Source organism: Pogona vitticeps, chromosome 1 (assembly GCF_051106095.1).
Source record: "Pogona vitticeps strain Pit_001003342236 chromosome 1, PviZW2.1, whole genome shotgun sequence".
Lineage (NCBI taxonomy): Eukaryota > Metazoa > Chordata > Lepidosauria > Squamata > Agamidae > Pogona > Pogona vitticeps.
The window spans coordinates 298,795,114-298,819,502 of record NC_135783.1 but is presented as its reverse complement, the minus strand read 5'-3'; the positions used below and the strand labels follow the sequence as shown (position 1 = coordinate 298,819,502).

At 38.6% G+C, this 24,389-nt stretch overlaps 1 protein-coding gene across 7 annotated transcripts in view; it reads left to right on the top strand.

Annotated features, from left to right (window-relative positions):
- Positions 1 to 24,389, top strand: part of DPF3 (double PHD fingers 3) — a 233,396-nt gene that overhangs the window by 105,055 nt on the left and 103,952 nt on the right. For all 7 annotated transcript variants that reach the window (XR_013543815.1, XR_013543814.1, XM_020788476.3 and 4 more), the window contains exon 3: positions 10,053 to 10,160. Coding sequence is in view for 5 of the 7 variants with exons in the window: in XM_020788476.3 (XP_020644135.1) it covers positions 10,053 to 10,160 (108 nt within the window). In the remaining 2 variants the exon portion in view is untranslated. The remainder of the gene's footprint in view (positions 1 to 10,052; positions 10,161 to 24,389) is intronic.

The window sequence follows — 24,389 nt, the reverse complement described above, 5'->3', positions numbered from 1 at the left end:
CAAGTGGGAAAGTTCATTGTGATGAGTCAGCTGTTGAATTCCACCTTGCATGGGATGCATAAGCTCTCTCTAAAAGCTCTTTAATGTCCATTTACCCATAGGCATTCAGAAGCTCTTCCTTAACTAAGATTAATTAAATTTATAGAAACACAGTTAGCTTGACGTTGTTTTAATCCCACAGTTCTTAGATGCCATAGAAGAAAGAATTCCTGCATCTTCACTTACTATGTAGTGTGAAAGTATACAGGAAATAGTTTCCTCCTGCATGCTGGAGTAACAGGAAGACTTCTACAAATGTTGCTAAGGATCATCTTGTCAATTGACTTTTGTAGTTTGTGTAAAGACAGGCAGACTGCAAGGAGCTGGTGCATCTGAATCTGTGCTGCATGCTGGGTCTCCTCCAGATAGGAGAAAAGTTACATATTTTTTAAACTACAGCTCCCAGAATGTCCTTGTCAATGTGGCCAAATAGTCTGAGCTTTGTTGTCTTCAGAAAGTAATTTTCCTGTCTCTAGTCCCATCCCTGTTTGCTGCTGACTCCTTACTTAAAGACAGATATATTAAGAAGTGTTAAGACCTAATTTTCACTGATATGGCAAACACATGTCTGGCCTGAGCCATTTCAGAGTACACCTGTAGAAAATGCTAATATGATTTGGTTTAAAAACCTAAGCTGAGTTGCCCTGGGTAAACACTTGGATGGCACAAGCGAACACCAGGAGTATCCAAGAAAAATCCTGGAAGAATTCTGTCTGAAATCCCAGAGAGCTGCTGCTAGTTAAAACTTACAATGTTGGCCTACATGGACCAAGGATCTGACTCAATAGCAAAGGTATTGCTATTGGTGCTACTTACACTGAAGTAGCACCAATAGCAATACCTTTTGGAGGTAGGAAATCACCACAGATGTTATCAGTTGCATATTGAGTTCTATGACTCAGTGAGCACTTGATAATTTCTATGGTGCAACTTGGGGAAATTTGCCTCCAAAGTTATGCCATTTGTGTAGCTATGCAAGAGGATTTTGGTTAGTGTAAGACAGTGTTCTATGTTCTTATGAATGTTCCTTCGTACAGAATAGTAATATAAGTAGTGAGACTTGTAATTAGAGATGGGCATGAATCTGAAAAATGATGGCTCATTTTGATTCACAATTTGTCAAGGTTCATGAATCACGAGTAATGAAATTATGATTTTTTTCTGATGAATCCAGGAATCAATCCATCAATTAGTTTTGGAATTTTAAAGCCTTATAAAATGCCTCCCAGACACCCAGAGACACTAAAATCACAGAAAAGCTTCACCTATCTCTCCACCACAAGCCCTGCAAGTTTGGTGAATTTGGATTTCAGACATCCGAGTTATACACCGACAAAGTGGGTCCCCCCAGGAAAGTGCTCTTCAGCATTGGGCTTGAGGAAAATGCAATCTTCACCAAACGTGGAGGGGCTGTAGAGGAGATACAGGGGAAGTTTCTCTGTAATTTTGGTGTCTCTGGGTGCCTGGGGCCATTTTATAGCCCAACAAATAAAAAATAGCTAAAAAGTCATTGATTCATATTTGTCAGGGGCATAAATTTGGATGAATACAAATAAACAAATTAGTAATTTTTGATGAATTTGCAATTAATTTTTAAATTCATGCCCATCTCTTCTTGTAATCATAATCATAGTCACGATCATAATAGAATACTTGCATGAAGAAAACTAGCCATCACAGCTAGGCTACAACCCTTTCCCCCATTTTGCCACCTCTTCTAAATGAAGAAATATGTATGGAAAATAGCATTTAGGTATGTGAACCTCTAGCATGAAGCTGAAGCAGAGCTAGGAGATCCATACTTTGACAAGGGGACAGTCATGTAGACCCTTGGAGATTCTGTTGTTTGGAGAATTTTGAATAATTCAATGATTTAGGCCTCTGGCTGTGGAGGCAGAGGTTGGGACTTCAGTTCCCCACTGTGCCTTCCTGACAGGGTCTGGACTGGATAATCTATAAGATCCAGGGGAAGGGGGAGGTCATAGGGAAAGAATAGAAAATAAAAAGTAATGGTCCCAGACTCTGCTGGAAGAGTGCTGAGTGCAGCAACAGCTTCTTTTCCGAGTAGCAAATTGAAGCGTTCATTCATACTTGCCACAGCTGATGTCCTTGCTTGCAGAAATGTCCTGAGGTTCTGTTTCATACCCTTGCCTATGAGGCAGAAGGTGAGGTTGATGGAGATCACACTGAAGTATTGTTTATCCTAGACAGTGGTCCCCAACCTTGGGCTTCCAGATGTTCTTGGACTTCAACTCCCAGAAATCCTGGCCAGCAGAGGTGGTGGTGAAGGCTTCTGGGAGTTGTAATCCAAGAACATCTGGAGGCCCAAGGTTGGGGACCACTGTCCTAGAATACTGACCCAAGACATGGACAGTCTGAATCCAAATGGCAGCAATACAGAAGTCATGTGCACTTGGACAATTCCACTGTTGCTTGTGTGTCTCTATTTTTTAATCTCTTTCTGCATCACCTAAAGAGGAAAGATGTGGAAGGATGGATCAGACTAATTGCATGCTAACCCTCATTGTAAAGAACTCTGAATATCGAACAAAGTAAGTTTTATTTATGGTTGCAGTGTTTTATCCAATTTGCTTGAGGCAAATCTTATTATAAAGAAACTGAGATGATGAAATGCTAAGATTCCTCCTCACCCTACCCATCATTATCATGCTCATCATTATTATTGTCCACACTAGAATATTAGTTTATTCTGATGACTGTAAATAGTTTTGTTTGTTTTTTTTGGCTCCCATTTCTTGGCAATTTATTTTAGCTTCAACTATTTAGCATTGCTGGTTCAACATTATCCAAATAATTATGAATTACTAATAGTGTCCAACATGCTGAAATGATTTCCACTTTGGGTCATATATTTGTTTTTTGCAATTATCTAAAATTAAATGATTTTTAAAAATAGCTTTGTTATATCATGTTCCCAGTCTACTGCAGCCTGATCATCATAGGACATGTGCATAAATATGTGGCAGAATCTCTCCATAATGTCTGAGGGTGTGACTAGATTGTCCAAGGGTGAATGGGGCTCAACAGAGTCCCTTTGAGGTGAGGTAGGGTGTCAGATCAGATAACTTATGCTTGACCTTCACTAGGAGCCCTACATACTTTTATAGACCTCCTGAGGGGTGGGGAAATTCAGAAGCCTATTTTCATTACAGCTGGCATTTATCCCAATAAAGTGTTAATTCCAGAATGAAACTAAACAATAATTAATAATCATATCAACATTCATCTGAATATCGAAGCACAAGTCTTTCTATTGTTGCAATAATTCTTGGCAACATCAACTTGCCTAATTAAATCAGCTTTATTTGTTTACATTGCTTTTATGTTCCATATGCCAAAATATTTCAGAGTTGTAAAATGCAAAAGACTTACAGCTCTGAAGAAAATTGTGGGCACAAATGCTTAAAAATTATCATCCCAAAATCTGAGAACTATGAAAAGTCGCAAATAAGAAATAAAAAAAAAATAACTTAAGTTGTCGGCAAATACTTAAGTCAGAATTCAATCCAAAATACAGGAGCAAACATACAAGAAAATATAAAAAAGAATGTTTTAAGTTACATTCTAAAAATGCAAGAGCTTATAGCCTAACAACACAGAGAATATCTCTCTAGAACACATCAGTGAAAAATAAAGGCATTGTAACTTCAAGTAATCTTTAACTGTACTTAAAAAGCATACCAAAATTTCCAAATATATTAAAAGTAAAATTATGTTAAAGAAAATAACTTTCTTAGTTTCTATACATATTATGATACAAACGTAGAACAATATTTTAAGTACCCCAGCAAAACCAATTAAAGTCTATGGAGGAAAATCCATGTTGATTGTTACTGTCAGCATCTAGAAACAAAATCTGCTACTATGCTGCTACATGATTGTTCTTCTTTGGTGACTGCTGCTGTGATGATGTAGTGAATGCCTTGCTTGTGTGTGTTTTATCTCCATAAATATATAACCTTTAAAGTTGTTTTCACTTCCTCTCTGTCTGTAATTAAACCTTATCTTCAGGGTCAGCATGTTGTAAAGTTTTGGAAGTCCAGCAAAAAAATGTAAATGGACAATTCTAATATACTAGCAGAGTTTGCAATTTCATATTTAGCTGACAGTCATTATTATGATTTTCATTCTTGTTTTGACTATCAATTTTGCAAGCTTCTAGAACTCTAATAATCTCTTATTCCAAGCCCTTAAAATACCAATACACCAGAATATTGTATAATTGGACTATTATGACTATCACTGGTAGGTGTGCTATAAGACTTAAAAAGTAATTTTCATATGAACAACATTCAACTCATTACATCATCACAACTTTTCAGAGTTGTAAAATGCACATGGAATGAAAATTTTCAAAGACATGAATGAAAGTCTTCATGGCAGACATAAATGAAACTTTTCAAAGCAGTGTTATTATTTCATTGATCTTGTTCTCAGGATTAGCTGAAAAACCAGCAATTGTTTTGAAAAGCAGCCAGTTGTTTAGAAATGTAATGTAAACTATTGCTCCAAGCCATACTTTCAAACATGCTCTCATTTTCATAGCAACTTATTTTACACCCCCTTCATTAATTTTTTAACACTTTGTAAACACAAAATACAAATTTTGACAAGGCTGTTTGATGTGATCCTTGCATCCACATGCAAGCATCAGGTGGTTTGAGAGCAGGAAACCACACTACACCTCAAGCAATCCTGTTTAGCACTACCTCCTTTTAAAGGAAAATAAAATAATATTTTAAAATTCCTTTCTGGGTCTCCTCCCTTCTATGGAGTTGCAACTTTTGTAAAAATTATCTGAAGCTGTCATAAATATTCTGAATTCAAACATATTTTTATGTTTTGACAGTACTGTTTATTTGCTTTTTATTATTTCTATTTTCTGTTCTGTTAAAATGTATTTTAATCATGTTGTTTATGTATCTTGTAAACCACCCAGAGTAGACTTCAGTCAGATGGGTGGTATAAAAATGAAATGAAATGAATGAATGAATAACACTCATCAACTAATTCAGTGCTGTACTGTAAGGGACTTAAAATAAAAAAATGAAAAATTTCAGCATCCTCTTCTGTTCCCCACTCTGCAGGGGGAGCAGGAGGAAGCTTTCAATTTATTAATAAGCAGTTTGATCCTGCTGTGATTCAAATGAAGTAGCTAACTGATCTGATTTGGTTTGATACCAGTAACCACACATGCTGGAACTGAACCAAAACAGAGCAACCCTATCTGCATAAAAAAAAAATTCCATGATAGGGACCAATAATAAAGTTTGGGTTGGTTCACTAGTGCCTGTATGCATTGTGGTTGCCAGAAAAAGAAGCAAAAACCAGCTCATTCCCAAAGCAGACCAAATGGTGGGACAAATGCCATCTGATTGCACCCTGATTCTCCATGATAATTTAACTTATTTCCCTACTGAAAAGGAAAGCTGTTAGTAAAGTTGACCAATGTTACAATGCCTTAAACAGCTCAGACTACAGTATTTCCACATGATGGCAGTGCCTAATTATGAGGTAGTCCTGGCACAGTATCCACAAAGAAATGCTCAGGATCATAAAAATTCATTAACTCACATAGTCTCCCTGCATGTTGTACAGTGGTCCCCAGTTTCGTGTGAGGAATGTGGAGGGGGAAAGCAGGGATCAAAACGCTTTGATCCCTCCCCCCTCCTTACTTCCATGTATAAAATGACCCTCAATTTTTCCTCTAATTATTTTAGGGGAAAGTGTCATTTTATACACGGTAAAATATGGTAATTAAAGGAACGGGGATATAACATTATGTGGGGAAAATAATTTATTTCTGGCTTGTGGGAACAGAACAAGAAGCTCAATCCTGCTTCTGCTTTACTGAGCAGCAATCTCAGGTTCCAAATGTTGGTGCAAATTTGCTCAGTGCACTTGATGGATCAGAAGAGAAGTTGTGCATTTATTTGGATATGGTTTGTGTGTAGTTTTGTGGATCTTTTGTGGATTCATTAGGGCTGTAAGAGCCAAGATCTACTCTCCAGGAGACTCTACATCTAAACAGAAAAATTGTTTGATGCTCTCCCTCTATATAGGAGAAATCTTGTAAGCTTCTTCTACACATCTCTGGAACTGTGCTTCTATTCCTTCTGTGGCTAGCTTTTTATATAGTATCTATATGCTATGCAGAACAATTACTAGAAACCTAACACAGAGGCTACAGGTATCTGTTATATTTGTTACATCTTGATACCTTGAAAGATGGAGAATGTTAGAAAATAAACTATTAAAGTCTGAAGAATTTGGCTAGATTTTTTTTACAGAAGGCACCACTTAGTCTTTTGCCCTGGACATTTCAGTGTCATGGCCAATGGTCACACAGTTCTTACTGGCATCTTTTGGTTCAACCACATCTTGTGCCAGACAGATCAGCCGTTGAATTCCACATGATGTAAAAATTCTGTGTTGGTTTCCACTGGGTTCATTCCTTGATTTCTTGCTTAACACAACTTAGCAGTGGCTGAATAGCCTTGTGATTACCAGAATGCCTCAATAACTAACAAGCCATCATGGAAAAAAATATTATTGTTTTAAGCCATCCATGAGAAGAGGGGCCTAACATTGCTTTTATATAGTCTAAAGCTGAAAAAAATCCTTACTCCCAGTAGTGTCTGAAAGCAGTTTTTGTTGTTGTGAACTACAAATGAAAAATCAAAATAAACTGCTTTTCAATTCCACAGTTTGAAAAGCTACATTTTTTGGACTAGATCAGAAAACTTACTGAAAGATCAGTATGTGATTATTATGCAAAATCAGGTTAGGTGTTGTGGCAATTAATAATACTATATAGGTGATCCCAGAAACATCCTGGCCTTCTTAGGCCAGTTAACATATGATTATAAACTTCTAGAAGCCCAATCCAAGCTGGGGATTACCAAGTAGGCAGCATCAAAGGAGAGCAGGCCATAGACTGTGAGCACGTACGAAATCATATCAGATTGCGGGCCAGTGTAAACACTGGCACCAAAACAACCTACATTCTTTGTGTGATCCCCTAAACTGAATGGGACCGTAAAAAAGACTGGAAATCACGCAACAGAAAAGCTAAACTGAGTTAGTTGCACCCTTACATATTTACAGTACTGAATCACTCACTGTAGTTGCATTTTTACTGGGTTTAATAGGAGTCATCAACCGCACTAGCAATGCTCTTATGGTAGTTCCATAATCCAAACAGATTTCTCTCTAAGTAGGAAAATGGATGGATTTTTTAACATGGGGCATTAAAACTAGAAATGTATGAGAAAGGCACATTCCAGACTCTCTCAGTGTTTTATCTCTGACCTTAAGGTATCTATACGTGAAAAGATTTAGAAGAGAATTAGAATCCGAAGAGACATAAATAACATTTATCAACAAACTTCCTATTGTATTTTTTACTTTAAACAGGACTGTGAAAAATAACTGTCCTTCCTGTGATAACAACTGCAGTTAGTATTTACATTTTGATATCCCAACAAATGTGGGTCCATGCTAATAGAACTTCTTCCTGTTTTCTTGTAATCTTTAAATCTTTCCTTATTAACCTAGTTTTTCCTCTGAAATACTTCAATCCATGTATACTGATAAACATTCTAGTGTACATGATGTATCTGAAGCAGAAGCATTTTGCCTATTAAGATCATGCCACAATTCACTAGTTCATATCCAGTGCCCTGTGAGGTATCTAAAATCAAAAATTCCAGATTGCTTTACTAGGTACAGTATTGTATTCTCATGTCTCTTCATTATTATGTTTTAGCTTTAACCTTAACACCCTCCTCAATTGTGGGTTATTATGTTATTGATACTATAAATTGAATTATTGATTGACATTCTCTTTGGATTTTATGTGCATACACTCTTGTAATTATGCATACAAGAGCAATTTCCAAAAAGGATGCCTTTGTGACAATCAACAAACTTGTCAGGGCTTTTTAACGAGTTGTTGTATTTATGCTTAGTATAGGGTTGTGCAAAATGCGGCAATTCACCTGCCCGCCGTCCCATCCCCACGAGGAAAGCTAAATCTAGGTTGTTTCTGCATTAAACTTCAGAGCGCCATGATTGTGACAGATGCTTCCTTCCTTGTGATCACACTCTCCATGCCAGCAGCCTTTAGTGTTGCTTCACATGCCACATTTTTCGCTCACCAGGGTTCTCACAAGTAATTTCCATGACGAGAAAAACAAATACTGAGGAAAATGTTTATTCACACAGAGAGGATTATTTAGCAGAATTATTATTTAGTTCTGCAAGATGGTTCATCGACAGATATAAATGCACTCCACAGGCTGAGAACTGCTCTGTGTGTTCTGTATCTACTCCATTTTTGCAGCTGAGTGGTACAGTTCATGCTGAAGATCCATCTTGGGCACAGTTACTCAGCCTGCATTTGGATGGTGCCGGCACTTGGCATTCCAGAGCAGATTTTCTGTATCCTGTGTCAACACATACAGCTGTTATCTGGAAAGGTGCTGAATAGCTCCAGAAGGCTATCATTGCCAAATGATATGATGAACCTCATGTGAAAGGAGGAGAGAGGATATAACAGTCAAGGGTAGCCATACTAGACATAAGAAAAAGAAATCAAAACCACATTTTAAGAGTACCTTAGGACTATTTAAAAAGGCGCAAAACATATGCAAACTTTCAGAGTTCTTCAATCTCTTTATCAGGCAAAACCTTTTTTAAAAAGGAAGCAGGAAAAGAAAAATGGGATGGATGCACCACATGGTCTTTAAGCAGGGAGGTAAATGATGACTTACTTCATGTCATGTACTAAATTAGAAAGCACTTTTTCTTTACAGCAGGAAACTGATGAGGTTGTTGATGGTAGGCTTGGAGAGAATTTGAATCTTGCTCTGATTTTTTAAAAATTAAGTTAATAACTGTTGCCTTGTTGCATGGATGATTAAAAAAACAGAAGCTTTAGATGCTTTCTCTGCACATTTGCAACCAATCAGTCTGTTATTTTGTGCTTGAGCCGGGTGTTTTCCATTTGTGGAAAAGTAAGCAGAGAATTATTTCCCAAAATTGTTCAAAGCACAATGTTTTTAAAAAGTGCTTAATGTCTTTTTCTTACATTAATTTTCTTACATTAACGCCTGCTCCCACCAAGGTCTATCCGGCTCACCCGTGCGAGTCAGGAGGTGAGGCTGAAGAGCCTGACGCTGAGAGAGGCCCGGAAGGAAAAGACACGAAACCGGGCCTTCTTGGCGGTGGCTCCTCGCCTCTGGAACAACTTCCCTTCAGAGATTGGTGCGGCCCCTATGCTGGGAATCTTTAAAACCCAATTAAAAATATGGTTGTACATCCAGGCCTTCACTCCAGTCAATACCTGATTTCTTTTCTATTCCTTCTTATTTCTCACTCTATTTTATTGTAACTGTATCAAATGATTATGTAATGTTCTTGTGTTTTATTGTTTTATCCTATACTGGAAGCCGCCTAGATTGGTCGAGTAGACTAGATAGGCGGGGTATGTATGTATGTATGTATGTATGTATGTATGTATGTATGTATGTATGTATGTATGTATGTATGTATGTATGTATGTATGTATGTAGAAATAAATAAATAAATAAATAAATAAAAATGAATGAATGAATAAATAAATAAATAAATAAATAAATAAATAAATAAATAAATAAATAAATAAATTAGTGGTATGTTCTCCTTCATGGGATTAAGAATCCTCAGCACATTTTCTTACACTTTTGAGATGTCCTGTCTTAACCCAAAATGAGACAAAAATTAAATGTGTTCCCTATCTGAAAGGCATGTGGCTAGCTTGTTGCTCTGAGAATGTTAGGAAGAGGAAAAGTCTCAAATAGGGCTCATCAGATTACGTAACTGTATCAGGGTTCACCTGGAGCATAATTCTGGATGTGAAAATCAGCAGCTCAGGATTTTAGCAAACAAATTATCATTTTATAACCAAATTAAAATGTATGTGTTTATTTTTATTTCCTTTAACCCCCCAGGACTTGCACCAGGTCAGCTCTATACATATCCTGCTCGTTGCTGGCGTAAAAAGAGACGTTTACATCCTCCTGAAGACTCCAGGCTGAAATTGCTTGAAATTAAACCTGGTAGGTGCTCCCCTCCCTGCTTCCTTTCTCTTCTTTTCTAAGTTCATAGGTCAGAAGGCATCTCCCAAGCATGTTTCCCAGGGCTTCTGGCCTTTCCCCTCTATTTTTGCCTAACTTTTTATATGGAGGGAGAATTTTGCCCAAATCTGTTGTGTCAGGTGTTTATCTTATTTTGAACTTATACCAAAGAAAACAAAAACCCAAAAATCGTCTCCATCCCAAACATAGTTGTTATGTATACCAGGCAGAATTGCAGTATTTATGTACTGTATATTAATCACAAGAAGAGAGTACTGTACTCATAGTACCTCTTGAGGGAAGAAGATTCTCAAGTTGGCTCGTGGTTTTCATGTTTTCAATATTGGCTCTGCTGATGGCCTATAAATGTGAAAAGTTCCTTCAGGTGTGTCCAAGTGTCTAGTTCTAGTTACAAACTATTTTGGTAGTTTGTTTTTTTAACTTGTTCAAATTCCATTTTATCCACTTGTAATAAAGATCAGCCAGGAAATTAGTGTTTAAGTGTTCAAAATCACTGCAAAATTTAACATATCTGTATCTGGGAATTTTATTTGGCTTAGTCATCTGAAATGACCAGATGGTCAATAATCAAGGCCAAACAAGGCCGGTAACACAGTTGTGTAATAAATCTAACTGTAACAAATGCATTTCCAATATGTTAAATGTCAACCTGATAGTTGTATCGTGATTGTCCTGCTTCGATATTAAGCACTTGATGTCTTAGACATGTAGAGATAATGCAGTTTAATGAACCACTTAAGTGTAGATAAAAACATGTTCACATTAATGTTTCCACTTTTTTCTGTTCCAGCTATACAGTGTGTGTGTGTGTGTTTGTGTGTGTGTGTGTGTGTGTGTGTGTGTGTGTGTGTGTGTGTGTGTGCGCGCGCGTGCTCTGTATATGACACAGAGGTTTTGAGAGGTTTTTTTATATGGCAAATTTCTCAGAAACACTGTCATTCTCCCCCCCCCATGATCAACCATTTCATTTGAGTGTTTGTCTCTCTGTACATATTTAGCAGTAATTATAGACTTATCCTAGAGAATCAAATGCAAAGTAGCTATTTTGGAGTGGCCTTTCACAGTGGTATCATGAGAGAGTTGTATCCTCTAATATGGTAAGATGACATGATCCAGAGCAATGCAGTGTTACGTTAGTTTTGGTTTGTAAAGGCATGTTGAATAATATTGCAGGAATCAGGCCTGCACTTATCTTCCAGCTTGAAAGAGCAATGTGGGCTTCACAGTCCCATTCTGTTTTTATGAGTCATTGAAAATGTACGAGTGAAATGTGGTGGTATTGTTTTTTTATTGTTGTTAATTTGCAGTGAAAGGGAGAGGAGTAGAAGAATAAGGTACTTCTTTAGTTTGTTTATTTATTTACAGTAGGACCCCAATATCCACAGAAGATCAATTCCACAACCAATCTACCACTTGTGCCTGAATCCAAGGATATGAAGGAATCCTATATACAATGTACAAGGAGTGGAACAAAGGCTAAAAGGGGACACCATTGTATGTTGTATATAAGGCAAACTATGGAAAAGTGAAACAGTGGATACTGATCAAGCGGATATGGGAGTCCAACTCTATTAATTAACTATTATGAATCCACTGCACTCAATGTGGAATTATGTAACTCTACTTTCCCCTGCCTTGTCTTCCCAACAACCCTCTGTGATAGGTTAGATGGCGAAGGAACGGGATTCACCCAAAGACATCCAATGTGTTTCATCATTCAGTGGGAACTTTTTTTAACCATTGTATCCCAACAGCACCTGACTACACCTCCTACAAGAAAGATGAATGAACATTAGCATATTGTTAATAAACTTTGTGGGGGGGGTTCTGTCATCTGCTCGGCTCCTTTAAAAAAGGTTGGAGAGAGGACTTTTAGGGGACATGGTAAAAGTGCTTTAAAAACAGTCCTGCAGAAGTTTTTGCATTGCCCTTCTAACTCCTTGGGCAGATGTAGAAAGCTTTTGATAAACTAAAGGAGTTAATAGGTCCTAGCAGTCAGCCAATCTGTAGGATTTGTGATCTTTTTTTTTAATGGTGCAAGGACAGTATTCCCCAACCCTCTGGTAGCTGAAGCCCTTCCTCTTCCATCTTCAGATTCACTTTTACAGCTGAGCAGATTTCATCTGTGAGAGTATCCAAGATGAAGAACTGCTGTTTTTCAGAGGCACCTGATAGTATTTGTTTCTCTACCAGTCACTTATCAGGGCATTGACTGCTTTTTTTTTAAAGGAAGGCTGATGTGGAAATTGAACAGAATGCTTCCAGACTGTGCAACAACCTAGTCTGAATTGCCTACTCACCTACAAGGATCGAAAAGTCTGTTTTTCTTTACCAATTTTGTCTCCCAGAGAGAAATAGCAAAAATTAGGTTTTAAGGGTAGGGACAGAAATATTCTCCAACAGAATGGTAAATTGATATGTGCCAGATTTTATAAGGCAAACAAATACAGAAGTTTGTATCGTAGAAGCTTGATTGTTTCAACTGTTAGATTTTATCCTTGTGAACAGAATCCAACTGAATATTTACACCAGCATAAGTACAGTGGTATGACTTAGAGCAGTGAATAGTTCTTTATTAACAAGTCCCTGATTGAATTCTTAGTTGCACCAGAGCTGCACAACTCAGCATGCAATTAGGAATACAGCAGGATCCCCCCCATCTGCTGGATCAGCATCTGCGGATTCACTTATTCACTGCCTGAAAATATTAAGTTAAAAACCCACAGAAAATTCATGGTGCACTGTATTTAAAACTAGCTGCCAGAAGGAGCCAGAGACAAGACTATGTATACCATTTGCTAATTCCACATCTTTCAATGTCTGAGGTGGGGGGTGGGGGCTTGGGACCAATTCCCCATGGATGCCGCAAATTTGTACAGCCACAAATTTGCTAATTATTAGTTATTTGCTCCTCTGGGTTACACCACTGCACTTATGACAGGATAAAGATATAGTTGATTATGTGTGCTTTTTTAAAGTTATAATTATCACTTCAATTATTTTTAAAAAAGGAAGGTACAGTGGAACCTCTACTTAAGAACTTAATCCGTTTTGGAATGGTGTTCTTAAGTTGAAATGTTCTTAAGTTGAAGCAAAATTTCCCATAGGAATGGACTGAAAACCAATTAATCCGTTCTGGCTGTTTTTTTGTTACGTAGAGGTGCGTTTGTACATTGAAGCATTAGTTCCCATAGGAACTAATGCAAAGCTGGTTAATACGTACTCTACCACTATGGGGAGAATTTTTTTTTTAACCTAAGATGACCTAAGGTTAAAAAAAGAGCAGGAAAGGTTTTTTTCCTGTTCTTATCTTGGATTTCTGTTCTCAAGTAGAAGCAAAATTTAGCAAATGGAGCTGTTCTTAAGTTGGATTGTTCTTAAGTAGAGACGTTCTTAAGTAGAGACCCCACTGTAGTTCAATGGGATTTTCAAGTTATGCCTGAAACTAAATAGCATTGGGTTGGCATGGGGATTTTTGGAATTTGTGAACAAATTTGCATTCATTGGCTTAAGAACTTGAAAACACCTATAAAGACTTTGATTTCTTGATTAAACTCCTAGAAGTCTGTTGATTTCTTGATTAAACTCCTAGAAGTCTGACTGAGGGAATTCCTGCAGACATCCGGGGGTTGTAGTCCATGAATTCCACAAGCCCCATGCCTAATATTGGGTTTGTTATTTTACTTGTACCTACCTATAGATATATTTGACTGGATTGATAAGGGAGCTCCTTTGTGTACTCCTCCCCATGGCCATCCCTCAGCCCCTCAAGAAGATAGACACAGGATTGGGGCACCCTGTTGAATGAGATGAGCCATAATGTAAAGAAGAAATTTATTCAGGTGAATGCATTTTCCATGAGCACCTCCGTTATTTTGTTTGTTAGCTCAGCTGCATGGCTTTGATTCATTAGATAACTACATTGCATTATACTCTGTCAATTGTATCAGAATTGGCACAGTTAAATTTGTTTTATTTTCCACCAGCCACATGACTTAGAGCTAATCATGACCATTTCTGGTCTTTTTTCATGGTTGTTTGATGTACTTTGTTCCCCTAGAAGGGTCTATGGCATTTTTATGATTATTGCTTTGCTTTACTTCATTTTTTGGCATGTGTGAATATGTGTATTTTTGTTTCATGTGGGCAGTGACATCTTCAGTGTTGTATAGCAGGTCATCTGGAACATCCCCCTCCAGTGAACAGCAGTTCTGCCCAGAGGGTTGTACACACACACCTTCTTGTTCCTTGGTACTGAATGTGGGGTACTACTTCTCTTCCTCCACTCCTGTCACCTTTCCTCCTCTGCTTGTGACCACTTATCTATGGCTTTTCCTGGCATGGTTTAGGAATCAGTTGTCCATTTCTTCTCCTCTGCCATCCTCCCTACAGCCTTTGAGATGAGGGTATGTTTCATGAGGGAGGCAGAGAAAGGATGAGGTGGGGTTGCATGTGTATCCTGGCAGAATAATATTTGTTTACAGGATCAGTGATCCCTGTATGCAAAGTAGGATGTGAATAAATGGCAGTACTGTAATCAATTCCATTGATTACAAGGTCATCCAGGAGTGGTTGGGGGAGTTTAGTTTGAAGGGTAATAGGTGGGAAAGGGGGCAAAGTTACTATACAGTGCGAGGCTCTTATCCTGGTGAAAGTTGTCCACAGTATGGAACTCTTGCAGTGATATAATTAATCATTTTCTATGAGGACAATTACAGGGGTTTCAGCAGCAGAAACTACTAAGGATCTGGCTTAAAAAACCTCAAAACAGCCAGATATAATCCAAGTATACCTTCCCATGTCTGGCACCCAAAGTAGTGCTTCTACTACTTCTCATTTAATTTGCTTTAATTTTTAAGAGTTCTGGTAGTTATACAATAGCCATATTTTCTATTCTACATTGTGACAACCCAAGGTTATAAGCAATAATGCTGAACTGAACTAAAGAGGAACCAGCACCTGTTTCTTATTAAGAAACGTCACTGAAGAAAGATGGTGGAATCAGGGAGAGTTAACAACCGTGCATCCTTACATAAACCATATACTGCAGAAAGAAAAATGTTCACCCCTAAAAGATAGTAGATGACAGCCTCCAACAGAGAGGATTGCTAATCTGAGGAACGAAAATATTTTTTGTGTGGTTTGTAACTGCCTAACTGAAACACTTCTGTCCCATGTTGCCCTCAGCTGATTCCAAACAAAATCTAGCTGGCTTTAGCATTTGCAACCACAGCTATCTGTCATGGAGGCGGGGCTCAGTCCTGGTATTATTTGACAGCCAGTTTGGCATAACAGGGGAGTGTGTATGTACGCGTGCAAGAGTAACCTCTGTCCACGCAGAGATTTCTTGGTTTCATTCCACACATTCAGCACAGCTTCTGAAATTTCATTTGTTTTGCTGGGCAAAAGGTGTTTGCAATAGATGGTTGACTCTGGAAGAGTCTTAGAAAGCTGTGGACATTTTTGTTATCATAAAAACACAGACTAATAACCTTGCCCATTTTATGAGGTATAGCAAGATATGCATTTTTAGTGTGGCAATGTGTGTAAGAAATCCCATAAAGATCTGCAAATGGCTTTGCAAAAGTTTAGGGTTGTTCCAAAGTGCTAGTTTCCTTATGTTTTGTGTTCTTTTGTTTTCACAAAAATTCACTATTGCCTATATAGGTACACATAGCTCAGTCCAGCCTTGTGATTCTGCTGCTTCTGAACCAAAGCTTATTGAAATGTAACTGTCCTGGGGCATTCTTGGAACTGTATTCCAAAGAAGTAACTTCCTCCTCTAAATCAAAGGGCTCTCTGGGCCCGTGTCCCTGTCAGTGGTGTGGAGGAGGGGCTACAGGGGTGGTTGCCTTGGGCACAAAATTATTATAGCTGTGCAGGCCACCCTGCCCGGTGTACTCCCACAGTCGGTCCTCATATTCTGCTTCTTCCTCTCAGCAGTCTGAGTCTGAGCTGCCAGGGAGGCCAGGCCTGCTGCCACCGCCAGTATGGACCTCGAACAGATCCACTGCCGCTTCATGGCACCAGCCCAGAGGCGTCTCTTCCCTGCCCTCAAGTTGCATCCCAGAGCCAGCACGTGACCCACACCCGACAATACTTGTCTTGCCACAGGTGCTGGCAACCCACATTGTGCGACTGGTCCCTGTATCTGATAGTTTAAATTTAATCTACAAGCTCGGAAAAATCTTACAATGGAGGTGAGGGAAATAGTTACAGTACTTAGCATCCCATTCACACCTGCCACTGTGACAGAGAATGCGGTGATTTTACTTCATTCCCCTTTCCAGACATTAATAAGGATCGTCTGTTCCTGACACAAGACATGAAGACAAGACCTTGTAGCAATAATGGTGACTGCAGGTGGCTTCATGAACAGAGACCAGGGGAGAGAAGATGGCCAGGAGCTTTTGAAATATGGATAGGTCGGATTCAGAGCCTTGCAGCGTTGCTTTTTGACTACAATTCCAGAATCTCCCATCTAGATCAGCACCAGAGTTAACGTAACTTTTTGCAGGTTCAGGACAGAATAGGGTCGTGGCCTATGGGGAGGGGGGAGATTTTAAAGGACTGAAATAGAAATAAGTCTGTAGCAGGGAGCTTCACACACCATGCCTTTTATCAATTCAGGCCAAAGCCATAGAGATCACGTAGAGCAAGAGCAGGCAAAATGAGGCCCTGGGGGACTCTGATCAAGTCATTCTTCTTCTTCTGTTTTCCCACAGTACAAACAAACCAGTTAATCAATTTCTAACATGTCCCTTTGAATGGATTTTATTTTCCCTTCTCCAGCCACATGGCCTTGTTATGCTTATTGAAGCAGATAGATCATTGGGGGATGAAGCCAAATTAACATTTTAGCATTCTCAACAACACTTTCAGGGACATTAACAGTGGAGGAATAAGTAATAATGGACAACTCTTGGAGGTAAGTCATCTTGAATTAGGCTTTGGCTGAAATCACATTGCACAGCATTGCCTCCACAGTGATGTCATTGGCAGTGGCTTGTGCACAATGCAATGATGTCACGTGCATCCCCAAATTGTGAAAAGACCGGGAAGACATTGGCCCCCTCTGGGTGTTTCTCTCACTTGGGTATGTCCACAGTTCAATCAATTGTTTCAAGAATTCTCTGTTTCTCAGTCAATCTTCTTCATTGGAATGTTACTTAAAAGCCTTAAGCCTATCTTGCTAATCCTAAACGCTGCTAGAGTCCTCCCTTTTGGGGTTGTAAATCCTAGAATCTCCCAGCCAAGCTGTGATCATTCCTGCATTTAAAAAAAGTACTGTCTGAAGCAGCTGTGATAGTTATAATCAGGTTTCTGGCATCAGTTGGATTTTAAAAAAATCACAGTACCTTTAAGAACATTGGTTATTTGAACTATGGAGGAAGAAAATTTTGACTGTCCCATATTCATTTAAAATCCTTAAGTACAACTCTTTGGCAAAGCTGACACTTCACAACAGATTTTAGTGATGCTTTATTGTTTTCAGTGCATTTTTTTTTCCTTTAGTAAATGATGAAACATCATGGATATCTCTCATTGCTCCAGTTTTTAAAAGTCACAGTTTAATTTAAAACATTTCCTTCTTTGAATCAGTATTGAAGATTACTGTTTTAGAGCCAGTAGAGGGAGTAATATTACAGGATTTTTGTGTGTATAGGATTTGATTCTGCTTTCATTTAAAACTGATATCCTGTCAGAGGACAATTTGCATATGGAATAAATATCAATTTACAAAACTTGAATTTCTGACTGGTGTGCCAAAGGTGCAGATGGAAAATAGCCATGTGTAGCTGGAAAAGATCAGTCAGTGTAACGTTTTGGCCTAAGTATGTAGTTAATATTGGTGGAGCTGTCACTTTTAAGTGCTAGCTTGTGATTTTGTCTGGGAAGGAAAGAAACATGCACTCAGATCTATTTTGAAATTATTAGTTTTTAAACTGTAGCTAACCACCTGCTTGAATTGGCACCCATCGTAAAACTGCTAGATAGCTCAGTGCTGTGGTTGAACCTATGACTCTTGTAGTTTACTGGCCGCTGACCATCACTTCCCTAATACAGTACTTGGGAGGGGGAGAGAAAAGGGAGGGGGAAGCCTGGCCTGAGTAGTACCTCTGCAGATTCCATGGAAGTCATTCTGAGGGTTCCACTGTGCTGGTTGGGTTTGGTGGTGTTCCAGGGTGCCATGGTGCACAGTTTGGGAGCCACTAGCTCAGTGGTTTTGGATTCCGGATGGGAATTTGATTCCTCACTGTGTCTCCTTGACAGGAGCTGGACTCGATGATCCATAGGGTCCTTCTAGCTCTGCAGTTCTAAGAATATTATATCTAAGACTATTAGAAGGTATAAGATTTTTAAAAAATGATTAGTTACTGTTACAGTATCAAATTCCCCATAAAAAGTTACTCTTAAAATCCACACTTTAAAAAAAAGTATTTATTCCCTGTTTCTCTGAGGCAAGTACAAAAGTGAGTTTTAGTAATAATAATAATAATAATAATAATAATAATAATAATAATAATAATAATAATAATAATAATAATAATAATAATAATAATAATAATAATAATAAAAACCAAACAAACCTGTAAATGCTATGAGATAATGGTCTGTTGTACAAAACACGTTGCCCTTCTGTTCAACTCATCATCACATGATACATCAACACAAACTAATATTTGACTCTCTCACACAGTATTTTAAACTTCAACCCCCCCCAAATTTTTACTCTTTAATGAAACTTTTTTGCTCCCAAACCTGCCAGAATAGAACATAGTGTCCTTACCTTACCTGAGTAAGGTAATCAAACCAAATACACGACACATGTATGAATAGATGAGAGAGGTGCAGCAAGGTAGAAATCATCCTGAGGAACAACATTCCAGTACCTATTCCATGCAGAAGATCAAGACAGTATTGCCAAAAAAAGAGAGGGAAAATGCCCAGAACACTCCCAGGAACAACATTGTAGTACCCATTCTGGGCAAAAAATTAAAAAACATCCTGGAAAGTAACTTCTGAATGCAGCAGCCCAATGAAATTCAACTGTTCCACTCAGCAAGACAGGATTGATACAATCACCCACAAAAATGCCCCTGAGAACAGCATTCTAGTACCAGTTCTGGGCATAAACTTGATATGGTGAAAAACAGCCCTGAATGGTATGTACTGAGTCACATGATTGGTGTATGATAAGAAATAACTACGCCAATTTCTCAACTTACATCAATTCACTGATGAAAGTTACATTGCTGGTTTTACATTGGCAAACATGGTGACAATTTATCAGGACTTAATTTTTTTTCCACATATAATTCTGATGTGACAATATCATTTCATTAACTCTAAAACATTTTATTAGATCTATAATATCTGGATTATGAAAGAGGATTTGGCAAACCAGGACATACATTAATACATGATTTGCTTCTTTTCACGTGCATTTCTTACCTCAAACCTGCTTCTCTTGCCTGTTTCCATAAACTCTTCAAAACACATTTCATTTGGAATGAGAAAATACTTGTCAAATTTGAATGTTTTAACATAAAGAACCTGTATTTTATTGGGACATCAAGTAAAAAATGTAGAAAAATATAGAAATGAATTGAAAACGAGTAAAAACTTATTTAATATCAATCCTAGTGTAAAATGATTATGAGGCTATAAACTGTTTACTCAGGAGAAGAATAAAGATTGAAAACATTCACAGCAGAAAAGAAGAGAATAATAGATGGGGACAAAGGAAAATAATCTTAAAGTTCTTGCTGCTCTCTATGTATCCATAAAATTTGGCTCATAACATTTCAAACTAGAGTTTAATATCATTTATGGCTTATTCCTTTCAACTATGCACCAAAGAGGAGAAAATCACTATTTAAATATTATTATATTTCAACCTTCTAAACAGTTTCATTGGCCAAAGAGACCAATAAGATTGAAGAAAATTAAAAGTTTTTAAGTTTAATGAAATAAAATTCTGCATTTCTCTAACAATAGCATATATGAAATGTTTTCCTGGTTCCTAAGATATTGATCACAGTGTCATTTTATATATCCATGGGTGAATTAGTCATTATACAGGACACGTAGCCAAGCCATAATTCCCCTATGGTATTTTATAAAATAAATGAAGCGATACCTCCATTTTCAGACCCAATGTTTTCTGAGGAGAAAGCTAGACCTGTAAGTAGATGCCTTGTGATTTTTGAAACCCCCCACAGCCACTTGTTCATGGTCTGCCATGATCAACATTGATGGGGACTATGATGCTAATGGAAATTTGCCTCCACTCCCACAATGCAATTTTTCCATACCCTGTCCCTGTTTTCCTCACCCCACTTTCACACAAATACACCCCCCCACACACACACACAGCTAAATACCTGCCAGGGCAAAGATATCATCCATAGGTATACCACTACATGTTTTTGGCCCCTGGAAAAAAGAGCAAGTTGGAGAATTTTAATTAGAATTGACATGTAATCAAAAGGGTTATCACTTATCTGAATTCCCCCAAACACCCACACACTTCTATGAACACTATTGTGCCACATTCCTATACCTGTTCACTCATAAGTATATCCAACTTCATATAGTTAACATTAACTTCCTACTTCAATTGCTTAACTGCTATTAATTCATACGGGGCAGTAGATTTTAAAAAAACTGGTGTGCTGCTTTAAAAAAAATCAGCTGCCTTATGGCTTTTCCAAATGGCGTGGGCAGGAGGGCAGATAGAAAACTTTCAGGTAGCTGGAATGGGCAACTGTTTACTCATGTCCAATACCTCTGATTAATTATCGGAGAACACCAAAGGTTTGTGAGGCCAGCCACCTTTCCAAGAGCATCACTCACATAAGGAGAAAGACCAGACATTGTGTATCCATAGCCCCAGCCACTTTCAGCACTCATACCAGGAATCAGTAGTACTTAAAATAGAAAGCCAACAATGATGTCATGGTAAAGGGGATGCTCGCACTGTGAGCTGGAGAAGGCAAGACAATATTTAGCCCCTGTGCTCATTTATCTGAGGGCACAAAGAGAGCCAATGATACTCACTCCAGCCTTGCTCGTTATGTTTATGGGGAACATCTAATAAGACACTGTAACTATGTTTGGCTGAAGGCAGTTACTGAATGTTGGGTAACCAGACAACCTGATAAAACACAATTCCCGGTCATGGCTACTTTCACAACTGTATTCACTAGTTCCAGCTTCTTTGCAAAAATTCCTTATTGATGTGAGTAAGTCCGAAATAGAGCAGGACAGCCTGGAAGGCATTCCTTGTTCCATTCACATGCAAACACTTAAAACAGCAAACCCCTGGCTAGTCTGATGCATATAAGGAAGAGTAGAACTTATTTAAAAATTAATTCTTAAATAAAAACCAGTTGTTTATTAAAAAGATATATTTAAACAGTTTCTGTTGAAAAACATGGTGGCAAGGGTGAAGCTGTGAAAGTGAATATCCAACACTTCCTGCCACCTATTGCACTTTTCATAACAGGCTGCTCTAGGATGGGTGGTGGAGGGAATTGTGGGTATCAAGTTGGGAAAAAGTTAGTGGGATATCATTTATTAGGAGATCAAGTGCAACATCTGAGATGGATTGACTCAATAAAGGAAAGATATTGGACTTCAGGTTGCAGGAGTTGAGCAGAGCTGTTAATGACAGGATATTTTGGAAGTTCCTAATTCATAGTCATTCTGCCATGGCTTGGTGGCAACATTATGGCACATATCAAGAGTAGGTCTACTGGAACAGTAGGATGGCTTTCCATCTCACTGCCCTTGTAGTGCTTCTTAAATTTTTATAATGGCAGCTTTATACATCCGAGTCTTTGGGTTTAGGAATAATATTGTCAATAAAAATGAAAATACAAAAGTATCCTGGGCAGGACATATCAATTTACAGAATGCAACATATGTTGTAAGATGAAAGAAAATGTGAATTGCATCAGTTCAGAATACAAGTTCTTAAGATTTTAAATGCAGCAGCCATAACCATACTGTAAGCAGAAGAAGTGGCTTTGTTATCATAGCTTTCACTACAAGTATGAGAAAAGGATAGAGACCAAATTGCTAATAGAGACCAAATTGCTAACATGCGCTGGATTATGGAGAAAGCCAGAGAGTTCCAGAAAAACATCTACTTCTGCTTCATTGACTATGCAAAAGCCTTTGACTGTGTGGACCACAGCAAACTAAGGCAAGTCCTTAAAGAAATGGGAGTGTCTGACCACCTTATCTATCTCCTGAGAAATCTATATGTGGGACAGGAAGTAACAGTTAGAACCGGATATGGAACAACTGATTGATTGGTTCAAAACTGGGAAAGGAGTACAGTGGTACCTCGCAGGACGAATGCCCCACACAATGAAAAACTCGCAAGACAAAAGCGTTTTGTGATTTTTTTGGTGCCTCTCAAGATAAATTTTCCTATGGCCGTGCTTTGCAAGACGAAGCATAGCCATAGGAAAGAACAAGAGAGCTTCACTGGTTGCCTAGCAGAGTTCCACCCTCACGACCACCGCACAGAGCGAGTCCCCTCAGAAACCCAGAGTAGCACCATCCGTGGTCTTCTTGGCCAGCCTGCACAAAGGAGAAACCAGAGCATCAGCCAGGAAGCAGCTTCTCTTTTTTAGGGGAAAGGGTGTGTGTGAAAGGGACCCTTGTAACTTTGCCTGCTTGTTCCACCTCCTCTCTGTCTCTCTTTCTCCCCCCCAATCTTTTCTGACTTTTTTCATCCATAGGTATGAATTAATTACATTTCAGTGCATTCCTATGGGAAACTGCACTTCGCAAGACGAAATTTTAGCAATACGAAGTGACTCGCGGAATGAATTGTTTTCATCTTGCGAGGCATCACTGTACAACAAAGCTGTATATTGTATCACTGCTTATATAACTTACATGCAGACATAAAGCAAAAGGCTGGACCGGATGAATCCGAAGCCGGAATTAATATTGCCAGAAGGAATATCAACAATCTCCGATATGCAGATGATACCACTCTGATGGCAGAAAGTGAGGAGGAATTAAAGAACCTCTTAATGAGGGTGAAAGAGGAGAGCACCAAAAATGGTCTGAAGCTCAACATCAAAAAAACTAAGATCACGGGCAGTGGTCTCATCACCTCTTGGCAAATAGAAGGGGAAGATATGGAGGAAGTGACAGATTTTACTTTCTTGGGCTCCATGATCACTGCAGATGGAGACAGCAGCCACGAAATTCAAAGACGCCTGCTTCTTGGGAGGAAAGCGATGACAAACCTAGACAACATCTTAAAAAGGAGAGACATCACCTTGCCGAAAAAGGTCCGCATTGTCAAAGTTATGGTTTTTCCAGGAGCATTGAATGGAAGTGAGAGCTGGGCCATAAAGAAAGCTGACCGCCAAAGAATTGATGTTTTTGAATTGTGGTGCTGGAGGAGACTCTTGAGAGTCCCCTGGACTGCAAAGAGAACAAGATTATCCATTCTGAAGGAAATCAACCCTGAGTGCTCACTGGAAGGACAGATCCTGAAGCTGAGGCTCCAATACTTTGGCCATCTCATGAGAAGAGAAGACTCCCTGGAAAAGACCCTGATGTTAGGAAAGTGTGAAGGCAAGAGGAGAAGGGGACGACAGAGGATGAGATGGTTGGACAATGTCACCGAAGCTACCAGAATGAATTTGACCCAATTCCGGGACGCAGTGGAAGATAGGAGGGCCAGGCGTGCTCTGGTCCATGGGGTTACAAAGAGTCACACACGACTTAATGACTAAACACAACAACAATGAGAAAAGGAAGATTCTTAATATCAGAGAAGACATTTATCATGCTTGGGAAATTAAAATAATGCTTATCCAACCAGTGATCCTTCAAGTCCCTCTCTCAAGTGCTGGTGCAGTAGGAAAACCAAAAACAGTGACATTAGGTTTGCAATTAAGTTATTTGGCTGTCTTGTGCTTTGCTTCCAGTTGTTAATTCACCTCCCCCCAAAAAGAAAGAAAGAAAGAAAGAAAGAAAGAAAGAAAGAAAGAAAGAAAGAAAGAAAGAAAGAAAGAAAGAAAGAAAGAAGAGAGAGTTGCCACAATGCTTTCTGGAAATTGTAGTCTTCCTGCCATTTAGGTTCTATGGATGGTGCCTCCCAAAGAACAACGATTTCTGGGAAGGACTGCCATAACTTCTTTTTTCATACAT